The 19,029-nt window shown below is 57.0% G+C and overlaps 1 protein-coding gene across 2 annotated transcripts; it reads left to right on the plus strand.

The window, feature by feature from the left end:
• Positions 1 to 1,181: 1,181 nt before the first annotated feature.
• On the plus strand, positions 1,182 to 18,596 carry PGAP6 (post-glycosylphosphatidylinositol attachment to proteins 6). 2 transcript variants are annotated; one of them, XM_030958525.1, is made up of 13 exons: positions 1,182 to 1,269; positions 5,306 to 5,483; positions 6,953 to 7,160; positions 7,239 to 7,372; positions 7,743 to 8,008; positions 9,531 to 9,856; positions 10,530 to 10,623; positions 11,191 to 11,314; positions 11,957 to 12,093; positions 13,928 to 14,106; positions 14,880 to 15,026; positions 15,403 to 15,519; positions 16,366 to 18,596. In XM_030958525.1, the coding sequence occupies exons 1-13, from the start codon at positions 1,182 to 1,184 to the stop codon at positions 16,660 to 16,662; spliced, it is 2,295 nt and encodes a 764-aa protein (XP_030814385.1). In that variant the 3' UTR covers positions 16,663 to 18,596. The 2 variants fall into 2 exon arrangements, with proteins under 2 accessions (XP_030814385.1, XP_030814386.1); XM_030958526.1 differs by lacking the exon at positions 1,182 to 1,269 and having other exon boundaries at positions 5,218 to 5,483; positions 7,272 to 7,372.
• Positions 18,597 to 19,029: the final 433 nt, after the last annotated feature.

The raw sequence follows: 19,029 nt of genomic DNA on the forward strand, positions 1-19,029 counted from the left end.
GAGCTGATATCTTTAAAAGTGGAGTTGAAGGCTAAATTAATGTAGAATGGGGACAGAAGGGTTTATTCGTTTTCCTCTTAGAAGGAGAGCTCTGAAAATCCAAGGAGAGTATCACACAGGGGCAAGGGGAAATGAACAAGCAGTGAACAAATAGAAGCTGGAAATTAGTAGAATAGCCTTTTCCCATCCCTTGAGCTTTATGTGCTCAAGCTTCTGGGCTGACTTCAGGGAAGTCTTCTCCTAAATCAGGTGAGGACATTGCCAGCTTTGAGCACACAGCCTGCTCTGCCTGGGATTTTGGTGATGTCAGAGCTCCTGGAAAATGACAGACACTTCCCCAGGGGATTTCCTTCCCATGTCCCAAGAATTTATTACAAAGAGTAAAGTCTCGTGACAGCAAGCAGCAAAGACTTTGAGCTCCAGAAGTAGAAACTCCATCCCCAGGGAGCTTGTGGCTGACTGGAAACAGGTCGGAAGTCCTCAGCTAAGGAGGACTTGACTGGTAAGGGAGTGGTGGGATTTTTGCCTGAGCAAGGACTCAGAGACTGTCCCCAGGCTGCGTTATTTCTGTCGGGGAACACATCAGAGGTGTCCCAAGGAAAACGCAGGTAAAAGAAAATCCTTGACTCTTTTGAAATCAGCTGGGAAATCAGAGAATGACTTGACCGTGCCTACGAAAGCCACATCTCCAGTGAGTCCTGTGAACGTGGCAGGTCCGTGAGAGCAGAGAAAGCAATCGTGCTTTGCAGGAACGAGCATTAAATCACCCATCAGCTGTAGGGCTGAGCCGTGATTTCCCGACAGAGCGGGGACACGGTGGGCTGTCCGGTTATGACCGAGCCATGGGCATATTTGTGATTCCAGCTTCAACTGATCTCCAACTCCCCAGCTACCACCTTCCCCGGCCTTCCCGGCGCTGAGAAGCGCAGCCGGGAGCCGCACCGGCCCCGTGACCGGGATGCTCCGACCCGCCGGGCGCATCCCGGGGCTCGCGGCACGGGGCGGTGCGGGGCGGGGCGGCCCCGGCGGCAGCTGCGGCGCTGCTCCGTCCCTCCCGGTGCGGCGGGGGGCGGGCGGGGGGCGGGCTGGGGCGGGGCGGGCGGCGGAAGCGGCGGCGGCGGCGGCGGCGGCGCTGCGGGGCGGGCGGGCGGCGGGGCCGGGGCAGCGGCGGGCGGGCGGCCATGGCCGGGCCAGCCGGGCCGCCCGTGCCGCGGCTGCTGCTGCTGCTGCTGCAGCTCCTGGCGCTGCCCGCCGAGCGCGCCGGCCCCGGTGAGTCCCGGCCGGGCGGAGAGCGGCGATCCGCGGGGTCTCGGGGGGCAGAGACGGCGCTGGGAAAGCGGAGGGTGATGTTGAAGGGAGCCCCGGGAGCTGCCCCGGGTGTCGCAGCTGCTGCCGGGGTGGATCTGCGGTGACTTTGGGGCGGTTCGTGCTTTCCCGAGGGAGCCGGGGGCTCCTGAGCATCCCCGGGGAGCAGCGCTTGTGCCGGCCCTGCGGAGCAGTGGCAGGTCAGGCCACTTGCAGAGGGTTCTGCTGTGTTCGCAGCCGTCGTTTTCCTTGGGTTCGCCTTGTGTTGGGGTTACTTTACTTCCAGTGCGTGTGGACGGATGGATGGGAGCGGGAGAGCGGTGGGTCTGGGGTCCCGCGGGGATTGTGCTCCCCTCCGGAGCTGCTCTAGGCTGGAGATGTTCGGGGAGCTGAGGTTGTTCACCTGCTCGGAGGTGGGCTCGGTGTGCCCGTGGTTGTCCTGTTGATGATGGTGCTTATCGCTTCCTCACAGTCCGCAGAGCGTGAGGCTCCCGGGAGCCGCGGGGAGCGTGGCCCGGTGCCCCAGGCCCACCCTGCTCTGGCATCCTGCTCGCTGGGTTCCCAGCCCTGGAGAGCTCCCTGCGCCTCAGGTGTGGTGCCGGCTTTGTCCCGGCGCCGTCCCGCCGCCTGTGGGAACGGCTCTGTAGGGAAAAGCTCCGTCGGGATGCGGCTGGGCTCTGGCAGAGATCGGCCGGGAGCTCCCCAGGGCAGCGAGGGGTCCTTGCCCTGCAACATTTGCAGGCGGATTTTAGAGCCGGGATAAAGGAACGGGATTTCTGTTACATTGTAAGTGGGAAAACATCCTGCAACATAGCCCAGCCTTTTCTCGAGTCAGGCTCATCAACTCTGTAGCTTTAGACGGTGTCTGCTTTGAAATGAGTGCTCCATCCCTTTGATGGGGCGCCCTGTGAAACCCGCAGCCAAGGCATTATGTCCCAAAACTACCATGAGATCATCTTTGGACAAACAAACCCAAGCTGTAGCAGGTGACTCTTTACTCTGAAATTGAAATAATGTGTCTCCTCTGTGCATCAGGGATTCTGCCGTGTTCTGTTCCTTGTCCTAAAACACCTCTGGTTTTTGCACAGTACCTTTGAAATCTGCTTATGCGAGATCTGTATGGAAGAGGATGGAAAACAGCATCCACTGGAAGGGCCTCTCGCTCAGTTTAAAGCTTGTTTCACATCATGGAACAGTCAAGTGGGACTTTCCAGGTGTTGCCACGCTGGCGTTGAGCAGACTGAATAGACGGGGATGGACACAAAGAGAGCACAGCACATGCCAGAGAACTCTCTCTTGACGCAAATGGGCTGCCAGAGCACACACTGGGCTGCCAGAGCACACATTGGGCTGCAGTGACCTGTCTTTCAGGCTTTCCTGTGCTGATGTCCCGCTTATCTGTGGTATTTCCTTGTCACCCTGGGTGGAGGAAGTCACATACCAGGCTGCTGGTGCGGCTCTGGGTGCCCAGCACAGCCTGTGAGCAGGGGCTCAGCCCCTGTCACCACAAGCAGCTGTTTGTCAGTGGACTTTGTCCACAGCCCCAGCTGGTGCTCACCTGGTGACAGGCAGTGCGTGGGCAGGGCAGGGCTGCCTGCTCTGACCTGGTAATGCTCTTGAGCTCGCTCCACATAATTGACCAGTCCTTAATAAAGAGCACTGCTGATTGCTGGAGTTTTTAATTTTGCAGTTGGCCTGCCCTGTCCTCCCCCAAACCCACACAAAGGCAGCTTTGGCTTGGTGAGGACGTGCAGGATGGGCGGTGGCCGTGGCTGACGGCTGGTGGGCTTGGGGCACGTTGGAGGTTGTCTGATGGAACCTGTTGCATGCAGAAGGACCAGGGCTCTGCCAGCTCTAATCACACTTTGTGTCCCTGCCTACCCTCCTCCTGTGCCCAAATGTCCCCGTGGGCTGCCAGGAACGAGTGTGCCAAGAGTGTGTGGAGTGTGCTGGGGGTACAGACAGCACTGATGAAAGCCTGCTCCTTTCCACAGCCCCGGTGAGGGAAATGTCCCTGGGCTTGCAGGGATCACAGCCAGCTCTTGTCCACAGTACCCACGCACTGTGCTGGCGCTCCAGGCAGGGAGATTTGGTTTGAAAAGCCCCTTCTGTGGTCTCTGCTCCTTGCTGGCTGGAGAGCAGTGTGTCCCCGGCCTGGGGACTGCAGTGGGACAGCTCTGCCCAGGGGCTGTGCTCTCTTGGCTGCCCTGCTCAAGGCTCACTTTTCCCTATGGCCTTTCCTGCCTCTGCGCATGGAGGTGCTGCCAGCTCCGTCCCCCGGGGCAGCCCCTGCGGCAAGGTCAGAGCCAGGCTCTTCCTCCAGGAGCAGATCCTCCAGCTGCCTTGTGTGGCTGGTATTTCTCGCTTTCCTGTCTCCTCCTTTCCCTACTGGGCTCGCAGGATGCCCGCAGGCTCTGCCTTGGGAAGTTGCCAAGGAGTTAAAGCCGTGATTACCGTTCCTGTCTCCGGCCCTGCCGTGGGTGCAGCGTCCTCCTTTGGGGCATGAATGAATCGTAGTTCCTGCTAGGATTAGATTCCTCCCGGCAGGAACTGCGTCCCAAGGATCTGCTCCTGCCCAAGGATTGTTTTCCTCTTTCTTTGCTGTCTTTCTTATACACAGTTGTGTATAACACAGCTCCGTGTTTGCAGCACGACCCTGCGCAGCTTTGAGGGAAGGCAAGTTAACTCACCCTCACTGCTATTCTACGCTAGAAATGAGGAATCTGCCTCTGGAAGGTGCCACAGCTTCTCCCCACTCTGGGGATTCCACAGTAGGAAAGGAGCATCAGGAAGATGCTCCATCATCTCCACAGACACATGAAGATATAACCTTCTACCCTTTTGCTGAGTGTTACAAACTTTGTTTTTGGATGGCCTTGGCTCTGCTGTCTCTGTGCAGTTTATCCCTTTCTCAGCTGGTGTGATGCTTCTTTTCCAGCCCTGAGCTGCAGTCTGGCTGGTTTGGTAATGTGTATTTCACTGGGGGTGATCTCTAGGTGTGTGGCTGGGCAGAGGGATGGAGGATCCAGTTCATCCTCATGGCACTTTGGCTGAGTAGCTGCTGTCCTCTTGCACACCCTTTCAGCCTACCCTGGGGCTGTTCTCACTGTCCCAGCAGCCTTTCTTCCAGCTAGGAAAACCACTAGGCTTTAGAAGGTATGTCTGAAAGAGTATCGTTTGCAGCACATGAATTTGCATAGTGTTGTGTGTCACAGGAAGGCAGCACCTTGTGTCCTGAGCTGGGTAAATGGATAACCACAGAATGGTCTGGGTTGGGAGGGACCTTTACAGATCATCTCATGGGCAGGGACACCTTCCACCAGACCAGGTTGCCCTGAACTCCACCCAGCCTGGCCTTGGACACTTCCAGGGATGGGGCAGCCTCAGCTTCTCAGGACAACCTTGTGCCTCCTCACCCTCACAGGGAAGAATTTCCTCCTAACATCCAATCTAAACCTCCCCTCCTTTAGTTTAAAATCATCCCTCATCCTTTCACTCTCTGCCCATGTAAAACATCAGCCCAAGTGCCCAGCAGGAGACAAGGGCACAGCTCTTGCCTCTTGGCACCATGAACTGCTGCTGGGGCAGAGGGCACCTCGTGCTGCGTGCACCCATCTGCTCTGTGCTGTGCCCAGGGCTCCTGCTGCCTATTCCATCACCTTTCCTTCTGCCATCAGCCTTTCCTCCTGGCCTTTTCCTCCTGCTTGGTGTCTCTGGTGATCTCTTATCTTCAGGGCACGTTTCTCAGAGTGAAGTTTAGGCATCTGTTAGTGCTCTCTGGTTCAGGGTGATGGTTTCATAGTGAGCCCGTGGGTGGTTCTGGCTGGAGGTGCACGGATCACCACATATCTAATGGGACTGGGAGAAATGAGAAATCAGGGACACAGAGTGCACTGTTCCAAGAAACATTAAACCTCCTGTGAGCTTCTGTGGGTGGATTAAGCCCTGCAGCCTGCCCCCAGCAGCTCCCCCACCAACTGCTGTGCTCTCTCCCTTGCAGACTCCCTGTATGTGTCCGAGTACTTCTCTCAGAGTGCACAGAAGCTCTCCTTCTACAGCTGGTATGGCAACGCCAAGCTCTTCCACTTCCACGTGCCAGAGGACACCGTGCTGCTGCGCTGGCTCCTGCAGGCATCCCGGGGGAAGGGCCCTGAGTGCACCAGCATGGAGATCACTGTGTATGTATGTCCTGTGTCCCTGTGCCAGGGCTTGTCCTGTGGGCTTCTCGTCACCTCGTCCTGGTCACTCCTGGCTGGGGCTGGTTGGTTGTGGAGGCTGGGCAGTTCCTCAGCTGCAGGAGCTGTGGTTCCTTCATGCAGCAGCAGTGAGTCTGTGTTTAAACCTGTAGGAGTGTTTGGTGTTCTTGTTACCAGCAGGTCTGGGGCTGCCTGTCAGGTGTGGTGTCCAAGAGAGCCCTTGGACACTGGACAGAGCTTCACAGTGGGGCAGGTGTGCTGCTCAGAGCTGTTCCTGGCCTGGCAGAACCTGCACATGGTGCCAAATGATGTGGCAGGGCTACAAGGCACTTGAGCAGACCCAGAGTGGCTGGAGATGGGCAAACTGCCCAGTGCAGAAGAACTGAGGAGATTTGGGGCACGTTGTGAGGGGTGCGGCCGAGCGTGGAGCAGCGATAGGAGAGGAATGTGGTGTCGTGTGATACAGGAGCACAAGGAGATTGCAAACTCAATGTCAGTGAGAGAAATGCTGCTTTTAAAACAGTGCTTGACTTGTTGAAGGATCTGAGGTCCAAAACTTGGCAGATTTTGAGGTTTATCTTTGGAGGACACCAAGCTTCCTCAGCAAGTTGTGCCCATGGCGTCCCACGGGTCTCTGGCACCCATTCCACAGAGATCTGGGAGTGACTGAAGCTGCTTGGCTTGTGCCTCCCTGGTCTGTCCTGGGGAGACTGGCACTCTTAGTTGCTCCTGAGCAGCTTGGCACAGATGATCTGCCTGCTTTCTGCTTCCCAGAAAGGTTTCCAGCAGTCTGGGGATGTGAGGGACAAGGCAGCAGCTAAACAATAATCCAAGAAATGATGGCTAACCCAGATAAGCTCCAAGGAGTAATAACATATCACCTGTCATGTCTGCTTGCTAGACCTGTTGCAGGGCAGTCCAAAAGCAATCAAATTAAATGCCAAATTGACTGGGTAAATATCTCCCACGTTCCTCAGCTGTGTGTGTTTCTGCTACTTCAAATGCTGGGCTTATCTAGAAAGCAGAAGTGCTGCTGTACTGAAGTCTGTAATAGGGGCCTTCCTTGGAAAGTGTCTTTTTAGTCTGTCTCTTTGCCTTCCTTAAAAGAGGAAATGGGAAGATGCAGATCTTAGCTAGAAAATTAAAGTTCTTTGTAGATGATTTTCCCTATATGGGGAACTTGCTGATGGTTCTAAAGCAGAATTCTGTGGGTGGGGCTCAGCCTTAGCAAGTGTTGGAAATTTGCTCCCAGGCTCGATGGAACCATGTAAATCTTAATAAGGTGCCAAGTTAAACCAATCTCTAAATAAATCCCAGATAAGCTAATAGCAGCCAATCCTCCCCAGATGAAAATGATGACTCCACTTGGAAATGTGGGGTTTCCCAGCCTGCTCCCTTTCCAGTCCCAGGCCAGTTTGTATCCCGGTTTATCTTCCCGGTTTCTCTCTCAGGCACTTTCGGCACGGAGCCCCTCCCGTCATTAACCCTTTGGGCACCCGCTTTCCTGCCAACGCCACCGTCCGTCCCTCCTACAACATCAGCATCACCCTGAGCAGTGCTGTGCAAAACACCACCTTTGTCAACGTCACCACCCCTGCTGCTGGGGACTGGTTCATCGCCGCCCACCTGCCCCAGGCCGCGGGCAGGATCGAGGTCAAGGTGAGGGTCCTGCCCGGTGCCCTGCCCCTCGTGTCTCATCACAACCACAGCTGACCCCTGTGCTCTCCCCTCCTGCAGGGTTTCTCCACTCCATGCCCCTATATGTTCCAGGCAGATATGTTTGTGCTCAGACTCACTGATATGCCTGTCCTGGAGCCTGGTGTGCCCATGCCTCACACCGTTGTCTCGCCTGCTAAGCCACTGCATGTCAAGTGAGTGGGAGCAGCGGGTGGGCAACTGAGGGCATGGCAGGGTGGGACTTCCCACACGAGCTGCTCAGGGGAAGGCAGTGTTGTTCCCACGTGGGGCTGGAGCTGGGGGGTCTGTGAGCCTGTTGCTGAGCTCCCTGCAGCAGTGCTAGGGTCTGCACGGGGAGCACACGAGCACCCCTCTCCAGCTCTTCCCAGGTGGTCACAGATTCAGCTGCAGGAGTTTTAGTTCTTCCAGATGTTTGCCTTGGGAAGGATCTTCACAGCACCAAGCAGGGCAGTGCAGGGCAGTCTAGCTCTTGTCACAAAGCCCTGGGGACCTGGCTTGTGTTGAGAGTACAAGCTCTGCAAACTGCTGCTCCCTCCCCTGCAGGGTCTTTGTTCCCAAGCACGCGGCGGCGATGCGGTTCCAGCTGAGCAGCTGCGTCACCAGCGAGCAGAGAGCCTGCACTGTGAGGGTGCTGCTGGGCTCCATCACCCTGCCCCAGTCCTTCCAGAGGAGCCTCACCTGCACGGGGAGCACCAACTGCAGCCTGGCCCTGGAGTCACCCCCCTGGGAGAAGTGGCTGCAGATCATGGTGGAGAGTCTGGGCACTGCCAACGCCAGCGTGTCGGTGGAGATGCTGGCTTCTTTCACAGGTGGGATTCCGTGTTCTTTAGCAGTGAGGGAAGGACCAGAGGGAGCTCTGTGTGTGCTGTGTCCCCCTTGGGTCTTTGGGTGCCTGGCTGTGGTGGCCTATGCCCCCCATCATGCTGGTTGCCTCCTCTTGGATGCCATAGTTTTTGCTTTGGGGATAAAATTGAAAACTCTGGTGTTCACCCCAGAGAGGCTTTTGCCAGAGCTGCCCATTTGGAAACACCTGAAAAGTTCAGTGTTATTTTTCTAAACGTTGTTTGGGAAGCAGTGGCTGGCTTAAAATTTGGTGGGGAAAATAGTTTTCTGTGGTACACCAGACTAAGGCTGTATTGGCTACTAATTGGCCAAGAGCAGGCTACAGGCAGGAAACCACCTCACAGAGGTTGACTTGGGGAAGTGTCTGGAGTTGTTGTAAGGGGATGTCACCATTTCCAGTGACACCGTGTGGCTCAGGTGGTCACAAGGTCCCTGTGGCTGTGATAGGCACGTTTGCACCTATTACATGACCATAATCCCCGTTTGACTGCTGGAAGATCACCAACTAGGTAATTTTTGAACTTTTCTTCTGCTGGGGCTTCTGCCACCTCCTCTTCAAAGCAGAGCCTCATCCTGTGTGCTGGAAGACCTGGCACTGGCAGCAGAGGTGTTATCAGAGGGTAGCACTGGAGTCTCTGGGAGCAATGGACGCTCTCCAGCAGCAGGACTCCAAGTGTCCCATGCAGCTCCATCTGCCACAGTGTGCCCAGCTCCACTGGGCTGGCTTCTCCCTCCTGCTCAGCTTTGTTTGCTCACATACGGGGAGCTGGGAGAGACTTTTGTGCAGCCTGTGGGACAGCTGAGTGCTGAGCTCTGCTGGTGGTGAGTGAGCACTCCCTGGGCACCTCCATGGTGCTGTGCTATCCCTCTTTTTTTTTTTTTTCCCCCCCCCCCCGGGAGCCTCCTGTATGCCTATCCCAGCGTGTCTCTTCTGTTCCCTCTTCCCTGCAGCTCCAGGGAGCTTCCACCCATTCCTGTACCACCTGCCTCGGCTGAACCCCAGCAGTTTGTGCAGGGGCACGAACCACCTGAAACCCCGGTTTGTGCGGGATGAACAACTGACCCCGTTTGTGCAGAGGATGAGCACCGTTGTCAGGGGAACAACAGGTTTTCAGGGCACGACCACCTGAGACAGTTTGTGCAGGGCATGAACAACCTGAAACCCGCAGTTTGTGCAGGGCATGAACCACCTGAAACCCGCAGTTTGTGCAGGGCATGAACCACCTGAAACCCGCAGTTTGTGCAGGGCATGAACCACCTGAAACCCGCAGTTTGTGCAGGGCATGAACCTCCTGAAACCCCCAGTTTGTGCAGGGCATGAACCTCCTGAACCCCCCCGGTTTGTGCAGGGCATGAACCACCTGAAATCCCCTGGTTTGTGCAGGGGATGAACCCCTGAAACCCCCCCAGTTTGTGCTGCCCCTTGGCGTGCTGGATCTCCTGGGTGAGGTGCTAGATCTGGCTGTGCTGATTCCTCTCCATTTTTAGTTTGCAGGCCAGGAAGCAGCAGCTCCTTCCTTAACTTCATCAGCCTAAACCAGAGCCAGTCTGCTCCCCACAGACCAGGAGCAGCAGGCAGCTCTGCTCTGGCTGCAGCAGAGGCTCCGCAGAACACGTCTGGGCAGCGCAGCAGCTCGTGCCTGCAGAGCCAGCCTGTGGTCAGGGAGGACCTGGACGTGGTGTCCGTGCGCTACCGGCTCCTGAACGGCCCCAGCGTGCCCGTGAGCTCCCTGTCCCCCACGCTGCTCCTGCTCAACCTCAACACGGGCATGGACAGCGGGGGAGCCCTCGTGGTCAGTCTGCTGCTCAACAAGGTGAGCAGGGTGACAAACGGGGTTGTGTTCCCTTGGCAGGGCTCCAGGGGTTGTAGGCACCGGTGGGACTGTTTCTCTTTTTGTTGTTACAAAGTACTCGGAGCCTTTTTTAGCTGCTTGCAGCAGGTCCCACCTGCCAGCTCCAATTGCAATGGCACAGCCTGCGGCGTGCGGTGGCAGTGACGCAGAGGAGACAAAATGGAAAGCAGCTGCAGTGCCATCCTCTCCATGGGAGCCTGGCACCTTGCCACCAGGAGAGGAGGCTGGGCAGGGGAACCCAGGAATGTTCCTGTCCAAGTCACTGATTCCCAGGCTCCTTCAGTGACACCCCACCACCACCACCACCAAAATCAGGCCCCTGAAATTCCATTAAACTTCTTGAGGGCTGGCCCAGGGCTCAGCTTGATGTTCTGCAGACTCTGACTTGTGTCTCCCCTGTGCTGGTGATGAGTGGGTGTCCCAGCTTTGGGGCAGGCTCCCCCACGAGGGTCTCTTGCCTCTCAGCCATGACACATCACAGTGGTTAGCACGAGGTCCAGCGAAACAGAAACCTTCTGAATTGATGGGTGACTTGGCCTGAAGGATTTATTGTCCCTGGGCACTGTGGGGAAGGGACGGTGCAGGGGGGTGGCACTGGGGCACTCTAACGTGGGGCACTGCTCTGTTTGCACAGACATCTGTGAGCCTGGCCAATGCCACCGTGGCAGCCTGTGTGAGTGCTGCTTCCCCAGTGCTGTCCCTCAACGCCACACAGAACTGCAGCACAGGTAGGAGAGATGCTGGCACTGCCACCAGCTCAGCTGTGTCATCCCAGGCTCTGCTTTTAGACCTGGCAGGCTGTTAACTGACTCAGGACTTCATGGTGTGTCCCAAAGAATCCAATTTTTGCACAAACCCTCGTGAGGTCTGTGCTGGCACATTCCCAGGGTGCTGGGGTGCAGGTGGTGATCTTGGCATCGTGAGATAGCCTCCACCAAAGGAGGGTCTGGTTACCAGCTGGGGCTCTTCCAGCCTTGTTGGCAGGAGGTTTGGGGATGGTGAAGGAGCTGCTGGTGTGCAAAGCAGCTAAGCTGTGCACTGGAGGACCAGCCAAGACAACAGGCTGTTCCAGGTGCCCTGTGCTGCCCAGATATGAACCAGGAACTGAGATGAAAGAAAAGTTGAGAAAAAGGGCCCTGAGAGCAGGGGTGCTCTCCATGCCCCTGGCGCCTCCTGAGCATGGGAGCAAGGAGCCACAGGAGGCAGCTGGTTCCTGTGGGGTCAGTCCCAGCCTGGGATTGCTGTGGGCCCTTCTCCTCAAGCCCTGGCACATCCCAGCACTCTCCTTTTTTCAGCTTTCTCCCAGGGCTACCCTCTGAGTGTGAGCACGTCCTCTGCAGAAGCCACGCTGATTGTCCTGTACCCACAGACCGATGACTGGTTCCTGTCCCTGCAGCTCCTCTGCCCCAGGGGACAGGGGTGAGTCTGGATGCCACCTCACTATCCCCCACTGCCCTTGTGTGAGCAAACCAGCCCCCCTGTGCTCCTGTCCGGGCTGTGGGCTCCTCTCAGCTGGTGGCATTGCCCTGTGGCTGCAGAGGGCAGGGAGGTGGGTGGCCCTGCTCCCTTGTGAGCGCCCAGCAGCTCGTTTGATGCTGAGCTGGCACAGCTCACACAGACTGCAGATGGCAGAGCCTGCCTAGGTGAGCTCCCCCTTCCCCAGGTGCATTCAGAGGTGATCAGTTGGGAAATAATTGCTGCTGTTACCCTCCTGGGAGGTCTCTAAGCTGCAGAATTCCTGCAGTTTGCCTTCCTGCTGGTCTCCTGTGTAAGGAGCTGGTTTCCTGTGTAAGGAACCATGTCAAGTGCGTGATGCAAAACAGCACTGGTGACACTGGCCCTGAGGACAGTCATGGGCACTGCCATGGAGGTCTGGGGCCACCTGCCACCCACCTGGAGGCCAGCTTGGCAGCCCAGAGGGCGAGGGGCGGGCTCTGCTCCTGGCTCTTGGTAGGGATGGAGCAGATCCCGGAATTCCAGGGAGCTGCAGGCAGGAGCACGGCCTGGCCCTGGGGAGCAGGGAGGGGGCTGTGGCAGCAAGGGGACGCGCTGTCCTTGCAGGGGATGTGCCGGTGCTGAAGGCAGAGTGTCGGTGTTCGCCTACCTCACCCCCTGCTTCAACGACTGCGGCCCCTACGGGCAGTGCAGCCTCCTGCGCAGGCACGGCTTCCTCTACGCCGGCTGCAGCTGCAAGGCCGGTGAGTGCCCCCTCCTGGGAAGCTTTGCCGTCCTCCCCGAGGGGCCAGCACCGTTCAGGGCGGTGGGGTTGGAGTGGGGGAGCCTGGGGATGGCTGTGGGTGGCAGTGTCACAGTGCCCGGGGAAGGAAAGTTCTGGGAAGCGCCCAGGGGTGATGGGGAATGGGATGAGGACAGTTTGGAGCAGTGCTGGTGAGCATCTCCAGAGAGATCAGGGTGCCTGAAATGCCTGTGTGAGAGCCTGTGCCTGTCAGGGTTTGCTCTGTAGGCTCCTGGTACGAGGTGTGACGAGGCTGGGCTGCAGTCCCTGTGTCTCCTGCCAAGAGCCCGAGACTCAGAGGTGCCCCTGGAGGAGGAGTATCTGTGTCAGCTCCTCACTATCTTAATGGCCTGGGAAGTCTGTGGTGTAGGGAAGAAGAGCTCTGCTGTGCTTGGGTGGGTCTGTGCACCTGTTCTCAGCAGAAGGACAAGGCAAAATGTGGTTCCCTGCTGCTCTGGGCCTGAGCCAGGACCTCCCTGCTGCAGTGCTGCTGATGGGTGAGGAGGGAGATGGAGAGCAGCATCCCGATTTCCCCGAGGGCTGCCAGCTTCTGGGAAGCACAGAGCACCTTTAGGGAACTGGAGAATCGGGCTGAGGACAGCTTTCTGCTGAATCACCACGAGCAAAGTGCCCCATCTGCATATTGGTGACCCAGAAATAAACCAGAGACAGTGGGTTCCCTGGGCTCTGCCTGGCCTGGAGCCAGCACCCGGGGCAGAGCTGCTGCTGTGGCTTCCAGTCCCTCTGGAATGGGATGGATGCCACTGTTAATTCTGCTTTTTGACCATGGAGTGCCTGCACGTACCCCAGCTGCCCTGTGGCTGACCTCCTTTCTTCAAAATGAGGGCATGGGCACCTTAATCTTTAATTAAAATAATTTAAATAATTTTAAAAAAAGAAGAGCAGATTTGTGTTCGTAGAGATTGCCTCAGTTCAGTCCTTGGTGTCCAGTCAGGGGGTGAGAGTTTTGTTTTGTGTCAGGCACTGTCCTTTAGGAAATTAGTGTTCTTTGCAGCCCTGGGTGTCACCATGGGCTGAGGCAGTGGGTTTGTTCAGCCAGTGGAAGAGGAGCTGCAGTGGGACCAGTCACACTTTGTGCTGCCCAGAGGTTACAGGGACCCTGGAGCCAGCCATGCAGGGTGAGCACAGGGAAAGGGCAAGGGGCCACAGACATTGGATGGAGTAAGGAAATTGTCACCTAAATTGAAGAAGACACATTTTCTCCCCCTTCAGAGCTGTTTGGTTTTGCACAGATTCCAAGTCTCCAACCCTGGAGATCTTCAAAATTCAGCTGGAGAAGGTCCAGAGCACCCTGACCTGGCTTTGGCTGTGATGACAGCTTGTAGGAGAGGAGCCCAGTGGCTTCCTCAGTGCTGGGGATCATTCTCCACCTGATTCCTGGGATCTGCAGGGATCTTGCACCCAACACACACCATGTGAAGCATCCGAACCTTGAGTGCTTGATGTTCCACCAGCAAGTAGCACGTGTGTTGAGTTACTGCAGGGATGGAAGGTACCAGTGTGGATGTAGGATGGCCTCTGCTACATGAGGACAACCTGGGGAATGTCCTCAGGGCAGCCACAGGGCTCTGCTGGGCTTCCCCAGCTTCCCACAGCACAGCGTGTGACGAGTAATGAGACACCCTGAGAGCAGGAGCGTGAGAGGCTGATGGAGAAGAGGCTCAGGGACAGTCTGGGTGTGGGATTGCTCCTTCTCAGGCACCCCAGCTCCCGCTGGTTGCTGTGGGAGGACAAGGCAGGGCCTTGGAGATCCACAGAAGCCTCTCTGTCCGCAGGTTGGGGCGGCTGGAGCTGCACGGATGACAGCAAGGCCCAGACCGTGGGCACACAGAACCTGGCCACGCTCCTGCTCACCCTGAGCAACCTCATGTTCCTGCCCGCCATTGCAGTCGCTGTCTATCGCTTCTACCTGGTGGAGGCCTCTGTCTACACCTACACCATGTTCTTCTCCACGGTAGGGGCTGCCCTGTGTCCCCTCACCTCCCCCTGAGCTCTGGCAATGCTGTGCCAGAATGGAGTCCTTGGTAGAGCAGCCCATCCTGGAGCTCCACAAGGAGCTCCTGGGATCATTGGACAAGCACCGCCATGGGCACATTGTAGTATCCAAGAATGTTAAGGGGGTGGAATGAACCTTAAAAATCACCTGGTTCCATGGACAGGGACACCCCCATTAGACTTGGTTATCCATGGTCTTATCCAACCTGGCTTTGAATACTTCCAGGGGCATCAAAAACCTCCATGGGGAACTTGTTTCAGTGTCTCATCATGCTCAGAGTAAAAAATTTCTCCCTAAATCCAACCTAAATTTCCCCTCTTTCAATTTGTACCTGTTAGTCCTTGTCCCATCGCTCCCGTTCCTGAGCAGAATCCCTCTCCAGCTTCCCTGTAGCCCCCTTCAGATGCTGTGAGCTCTCCATGCAACCTTCTCTTCTCCAGGCTGAACAGCCCCAACCTTCCCAGCCTGTCTTCGCAGAGCAGGTGCTTCAGTCCCCTTGTCAGCCCCTTGTCCCTCCTCTGGCCCTGCCCCAGCTCTGTGTCCTGCCCTTTCAGAGCTGCAGGGTGCCTGCTCTCACCTGCTTTCCACAATGCCGGTTTGGTGGAGCTCCCTGGAGCCACTGCAGGAGGGACCCTGCCTGTGGGCTGAGCCCTCTCCTGCCCCCCCTTCCCAGAGAGCCCTGTGGTGCTGCTGGCTCCGTGCTGACCTTTGCTTTTGTCCTTCTGGGCCAGTTCTACCACGCGTGTGACCAGCCGGGCGTGGCCGTGCTGTGCATCATGGACTATGACACCCTGCAGTACTGCGACTTCCTGGGCTCCGTGGTGTCCATCTGGGTCACCATCCTCTGCATGGCCCGCCTCAAGAAGATCCTGAAATACGTGAGTGTCAGGTGTCCCCACACGGCCCTGCCAGACCCCAGCCAAGCTGAGTGGCCACACTGAGCCCTGTCACCTCTGTGTTTAATGACACAGCTGGGTGACAAAGCCTGTTTGTCACCCACTGCCACCCTGGCTTGTTTTGTCCCAGCACTTTGGCTTGTCAGCCTGCGTGCTTGTAGGGGCTGGGCCTGAAAGTTTCCCCTGAGATTTGGGGTAAAGGTTTGTGGCTTCTGTGGTTTCTCCTCCTTGAAGGTGTTTTTCCTGACTCTTGTGTGGATGCAGAGCTGGGAAGCCAGAAGAAGAAGTTCTCCTTGCCTCTGGCTGTGCTCTCTCAACAGATGAGCTCCTGCCAGTGGTGGTGGTGTCTCTTTTCCAGGTCCTTTTCGTCTTGGGGACCCTGTTAATTGCCATGTCCCTGCAGCTGGACCGCAGAGGGGTGTGGAACATGATGGGTCCCTGCCTCTTTGCCCTCCTCATCATGGTTACAGCCTGGGTAAGTGAGGGCAGCCAGGCAGGACCTGCTGCCCTTTGCTCCCCGTGGGGAATGGTGGTGGTGGAGCAGACCCAAGGCTCCAGCCCATCCAGAGGCATGGCTTGAAACCCTGAAACACCCAGGTGGAGGGAGCAGGGCAAGGGATTCACCTTCCAGCCCTGCAGTAGCTGAGAAAGCCCTGGTTCTGGGTCTCACACCTGGAGCTGCAGTGCTGTCCCAAAACACGGGCTGTGGCTTGGCCCTTGCAGGAGCTGTAGCGTCTGTGCCAGGCTCTGGTGCCACAGCTCCTGGGGGGCTTTTGCAGAGCAGAGAGGAGCCCAAGCAGCAGGGGGACCAAATTCCTCAGGGACAGCAAGCACCCTGGTGTAGCAGTTCATTTAGGGGAGTCCCTAAGGGGCCCCCTAAGCTGTGTGTTCACTGGTAGCAGCAGGCAGGCAAGGAGACTCCACACAGCTTCTGAGGGTACTGATGAGATGAGGGTTTATTGGGGTCCCACCCTGGGGAGCAGCAGGGTTTCTGAGGGAGAAGGCAGAAAGGGGAGGGAGAGGGAGAGAGGGAGAGCCTGCAGAGAAAAGGGCCAAGAGAGCCTCTTGGTCTCCCCCCACAGCTTAACAGGGAGGTTTAAAGTGGGTGCAGAATAAGACTTGGGCCAATGGGATTACAGATACATATTTCAAGGCTTGGAATAAACCCTACCTTTTCGAGGGGTGAGATGGAGCATATCATTTAACGAAAATGTAACACCACACCCTGGGAGGCTGGCAGATGCTCTGGGGTCTGTTTCCCCCCTGCCCCAGCCTCTGCTGGGCTGCTGAACCCCCAGAGTGTGCTCTGACCTCCCCCCAGGTTCACCACGGAGCAAAGCGCAGGCACTGCTACCCCTCCTCGTGGAAGCGCTGGGTTTTCTACCTCCTCCCAGGGATCACCTTGGCTTTCATTGCCATCTCAGTGTACGCCTTCATGGAAACCAATGAGAACTACTACTACACCCACAGCATCTGGCACGTGCTGGTGGCCTGCAGCGTGGCTTTCCTGCTCCCTCCTCGGGACAAGCATAAGAAGCCCTGGGCCTGGCCCCAGAAGCTCACGTGTCGCTATCAGATCTGCCAGAACGACCGTGAGGAGCTCTATGCTGTGACCTGACCTGGCCTGGCCTGGCTGCAGGGATGGGGAGGCTGCTGCTGCCCGTGGCTGCCCCTGGCACGTTGGCACTCCTCTCACGGGCTTGTCCCCTGGGCAGGAGAGCGCAGCGTGGACTGGGTTTAAAGGTGAAGATGGTCTGGGCTGGTCTTGTGGAGGCAAGTTTGAGGCCACCTCTGCTTTTCTGCTGGGGTGGGGCAGGCTCTTCGTGGTTCCAGATCAAGGAATAGCTTGTTCCCCACCTCCCCATAGCCCTGGGGGAGATCTCCAACCCTTCTTCCCCTGCTGCTGCATCCACGAGGCTTGGGCTTAGCCCACACTGAGCTGGAGCCAAGGCTTTGGCTGCTGGGCTCTTCTCTGCACCCCATCCTGGCAGAGCATGGGGGACAGGGACCTCCCCTGCCATCCTGCAGCCAGCACTTGAACCCAAGAGAAGAACAGAAGTTTCTTCTGCTCTGGGGAGCAAATGCTGCCGATTGCCCTTGGTGCTGATGGGGAGGGAGAGAGGGAGCTGATCCCAACACGTGCTGGGCCCTTGGCTGCCATCTCCTTGGGGGTCTGGGGCCTCTCTCCCTCTCAAACAGGTGCTGCTGCTCTTACCTGGTCCTGATTCTGTGGGGGACCCTGGATTCAGGATCAGACCTGGCAGGAATGTGAAAAGCCCCATGTGGGGACATGCAGGAGGCAGCAGCAGCATGTGACACCCACAGCAGTGCAGGGTTTGGTCTGAGTTTAACTTCAGCTCTGGGAGGAGCCAGGCTGATGGTGTTCAGGGATTCACTGTGTTCTTCTTTTGGGGGGTTTGGCAGGGCAGGGCTCTCTCTGGGGCAGCACAGGTGGGTGTCTGAGCTGCTCCTCCAGCCTGCTGTGCCCCAGAGCCTGGATGTGCTGCAGGCTCTGAGGCCTCAGCAGTTCCAGCCCAGCCAGGAGCATCACCAGGGGCTCCCCGGGTGGCCACGGTCTCCTTTGCAGCGTGTCTCACCTTAGCCTTACTCCAGGGCACGCAGAAAGCAAGGGCAGAACTTGGCAACCAGGGAAGTTGTTTTTGCCCATCCTTCTTCTACAGATAAGGGCTCCACTCCATCCTTCCAGCTGTGTCAGCCTGGTGTGTGCTGCTGGGAGCCCCTCCTCGGGTGGCTTTGGGGAGGAGAGAGCTGTTAATGAAGGATTTGCCTCCTCGGGGTTCTTTCTCTGCTTTGAAGAGCACCCAGCTCAGCTGTGCACTTTATCCCTCTGCCTCCCCTTCCTCTGCAAAGTCCCCCTTTTTAAGCAGGCTCAGGACAAGTGAGGGACACTTGTCCACACCCAGCAGTGTCATCCCCCTGCCACCCGTGTCCCCTGCCTGTCCTTGTGCTGCTGCCATCCAGGGCAGCACGGTGGGAAGGGAGACACGGGGCCCTCAGGGCTTCCTCCAACTTTTACCACTTTTAGGCACTTTTTTTGTCCCCTGTCTCGGTTTGCACAGCGGTGCTGAGGCCCCAGCACCGTGGCAGGGGATCACTGCTCCTTCACAGCCGTGCCGTCCATGCCGGGCCACCAGTGTGACCTGACTGCTGCCAGTGTGACTTGAGTGCCACTGGTGTCACCTGGGTGCTGCCAAGGTGACCTGAGTGCTTCCAGTGTGACCCAGGTGCTGTTGGTGTGACTCAGGTGCTGCCCAGGTGCCACCAGTGTGACCCGGGTGCCACTGACATGGCCGGGTATTGCTGGTTATCATAGAAAGCAATAATTCCTCATCGGGCCTTTCCCTTCAGGGATTTCTGTGCTGGAAGCAGGAGAAGCTTTGGGGCAAGAAATCCCGCTGACATGATTGTTTATTTTATTTTTATTTTATGTATCATTCATTTTTGCTTTGCCCCCTCCCTGCTGACCCGCCCTTGGTGCCTGAAGCAGGGAGGGTTAATTATTTTGGGTAAAATCTGAGCAAATTCCTGCGTCTGGGGGAAAAAAAAAAAAAAAAGGTTATTTTTTTTTCTTTGCTGTTAATACCTGTGATTATTTTATACAGTAAATTTTAAAGCTTACAGTTTTATAATTTAATAAAGGTGACGGTATTTGCGGGCAGATGCCTGGTGGCTGCAGTCGCACAAGCACAGGGTGGGAAGAAGAAGAAGAAGAAGAAGGGGTGGAAGAAGAAGAAGAAGGAGTGGAAGAAGAAGAAGGGGTGGAAGAAGAAGAACAAGAAGAACAAGAAGAAGAAGAAGAAGAAGGGGGTGCATCTCCTGCACGCCCCTCGCCCAGGCAGGGTCACTGGAGCCCCAGGGCCGTGTCCAGGAGGGCTTTGGGATGGCCCAGACAGGGAGAGCCCAGGGCTGCCCTGCGCGGCTGCTCCGGGGCTCGGCTCCCTCCGTGGGTTCTTCCGAGGATAAC

This window comes from Camarhynchus parvulus, chromosome 14 (genome assembly GCF_901933205.1).
Source record: "Camarhynchus parvulus chromosome 14, STF_HiC, whole genome shotgun sequence".
NCBI lineage: Eukaryota > Metazoa > Chordata > Aves > Passeriformes > Thraupidae > Camarhynchus > Camarhynchus parvulus.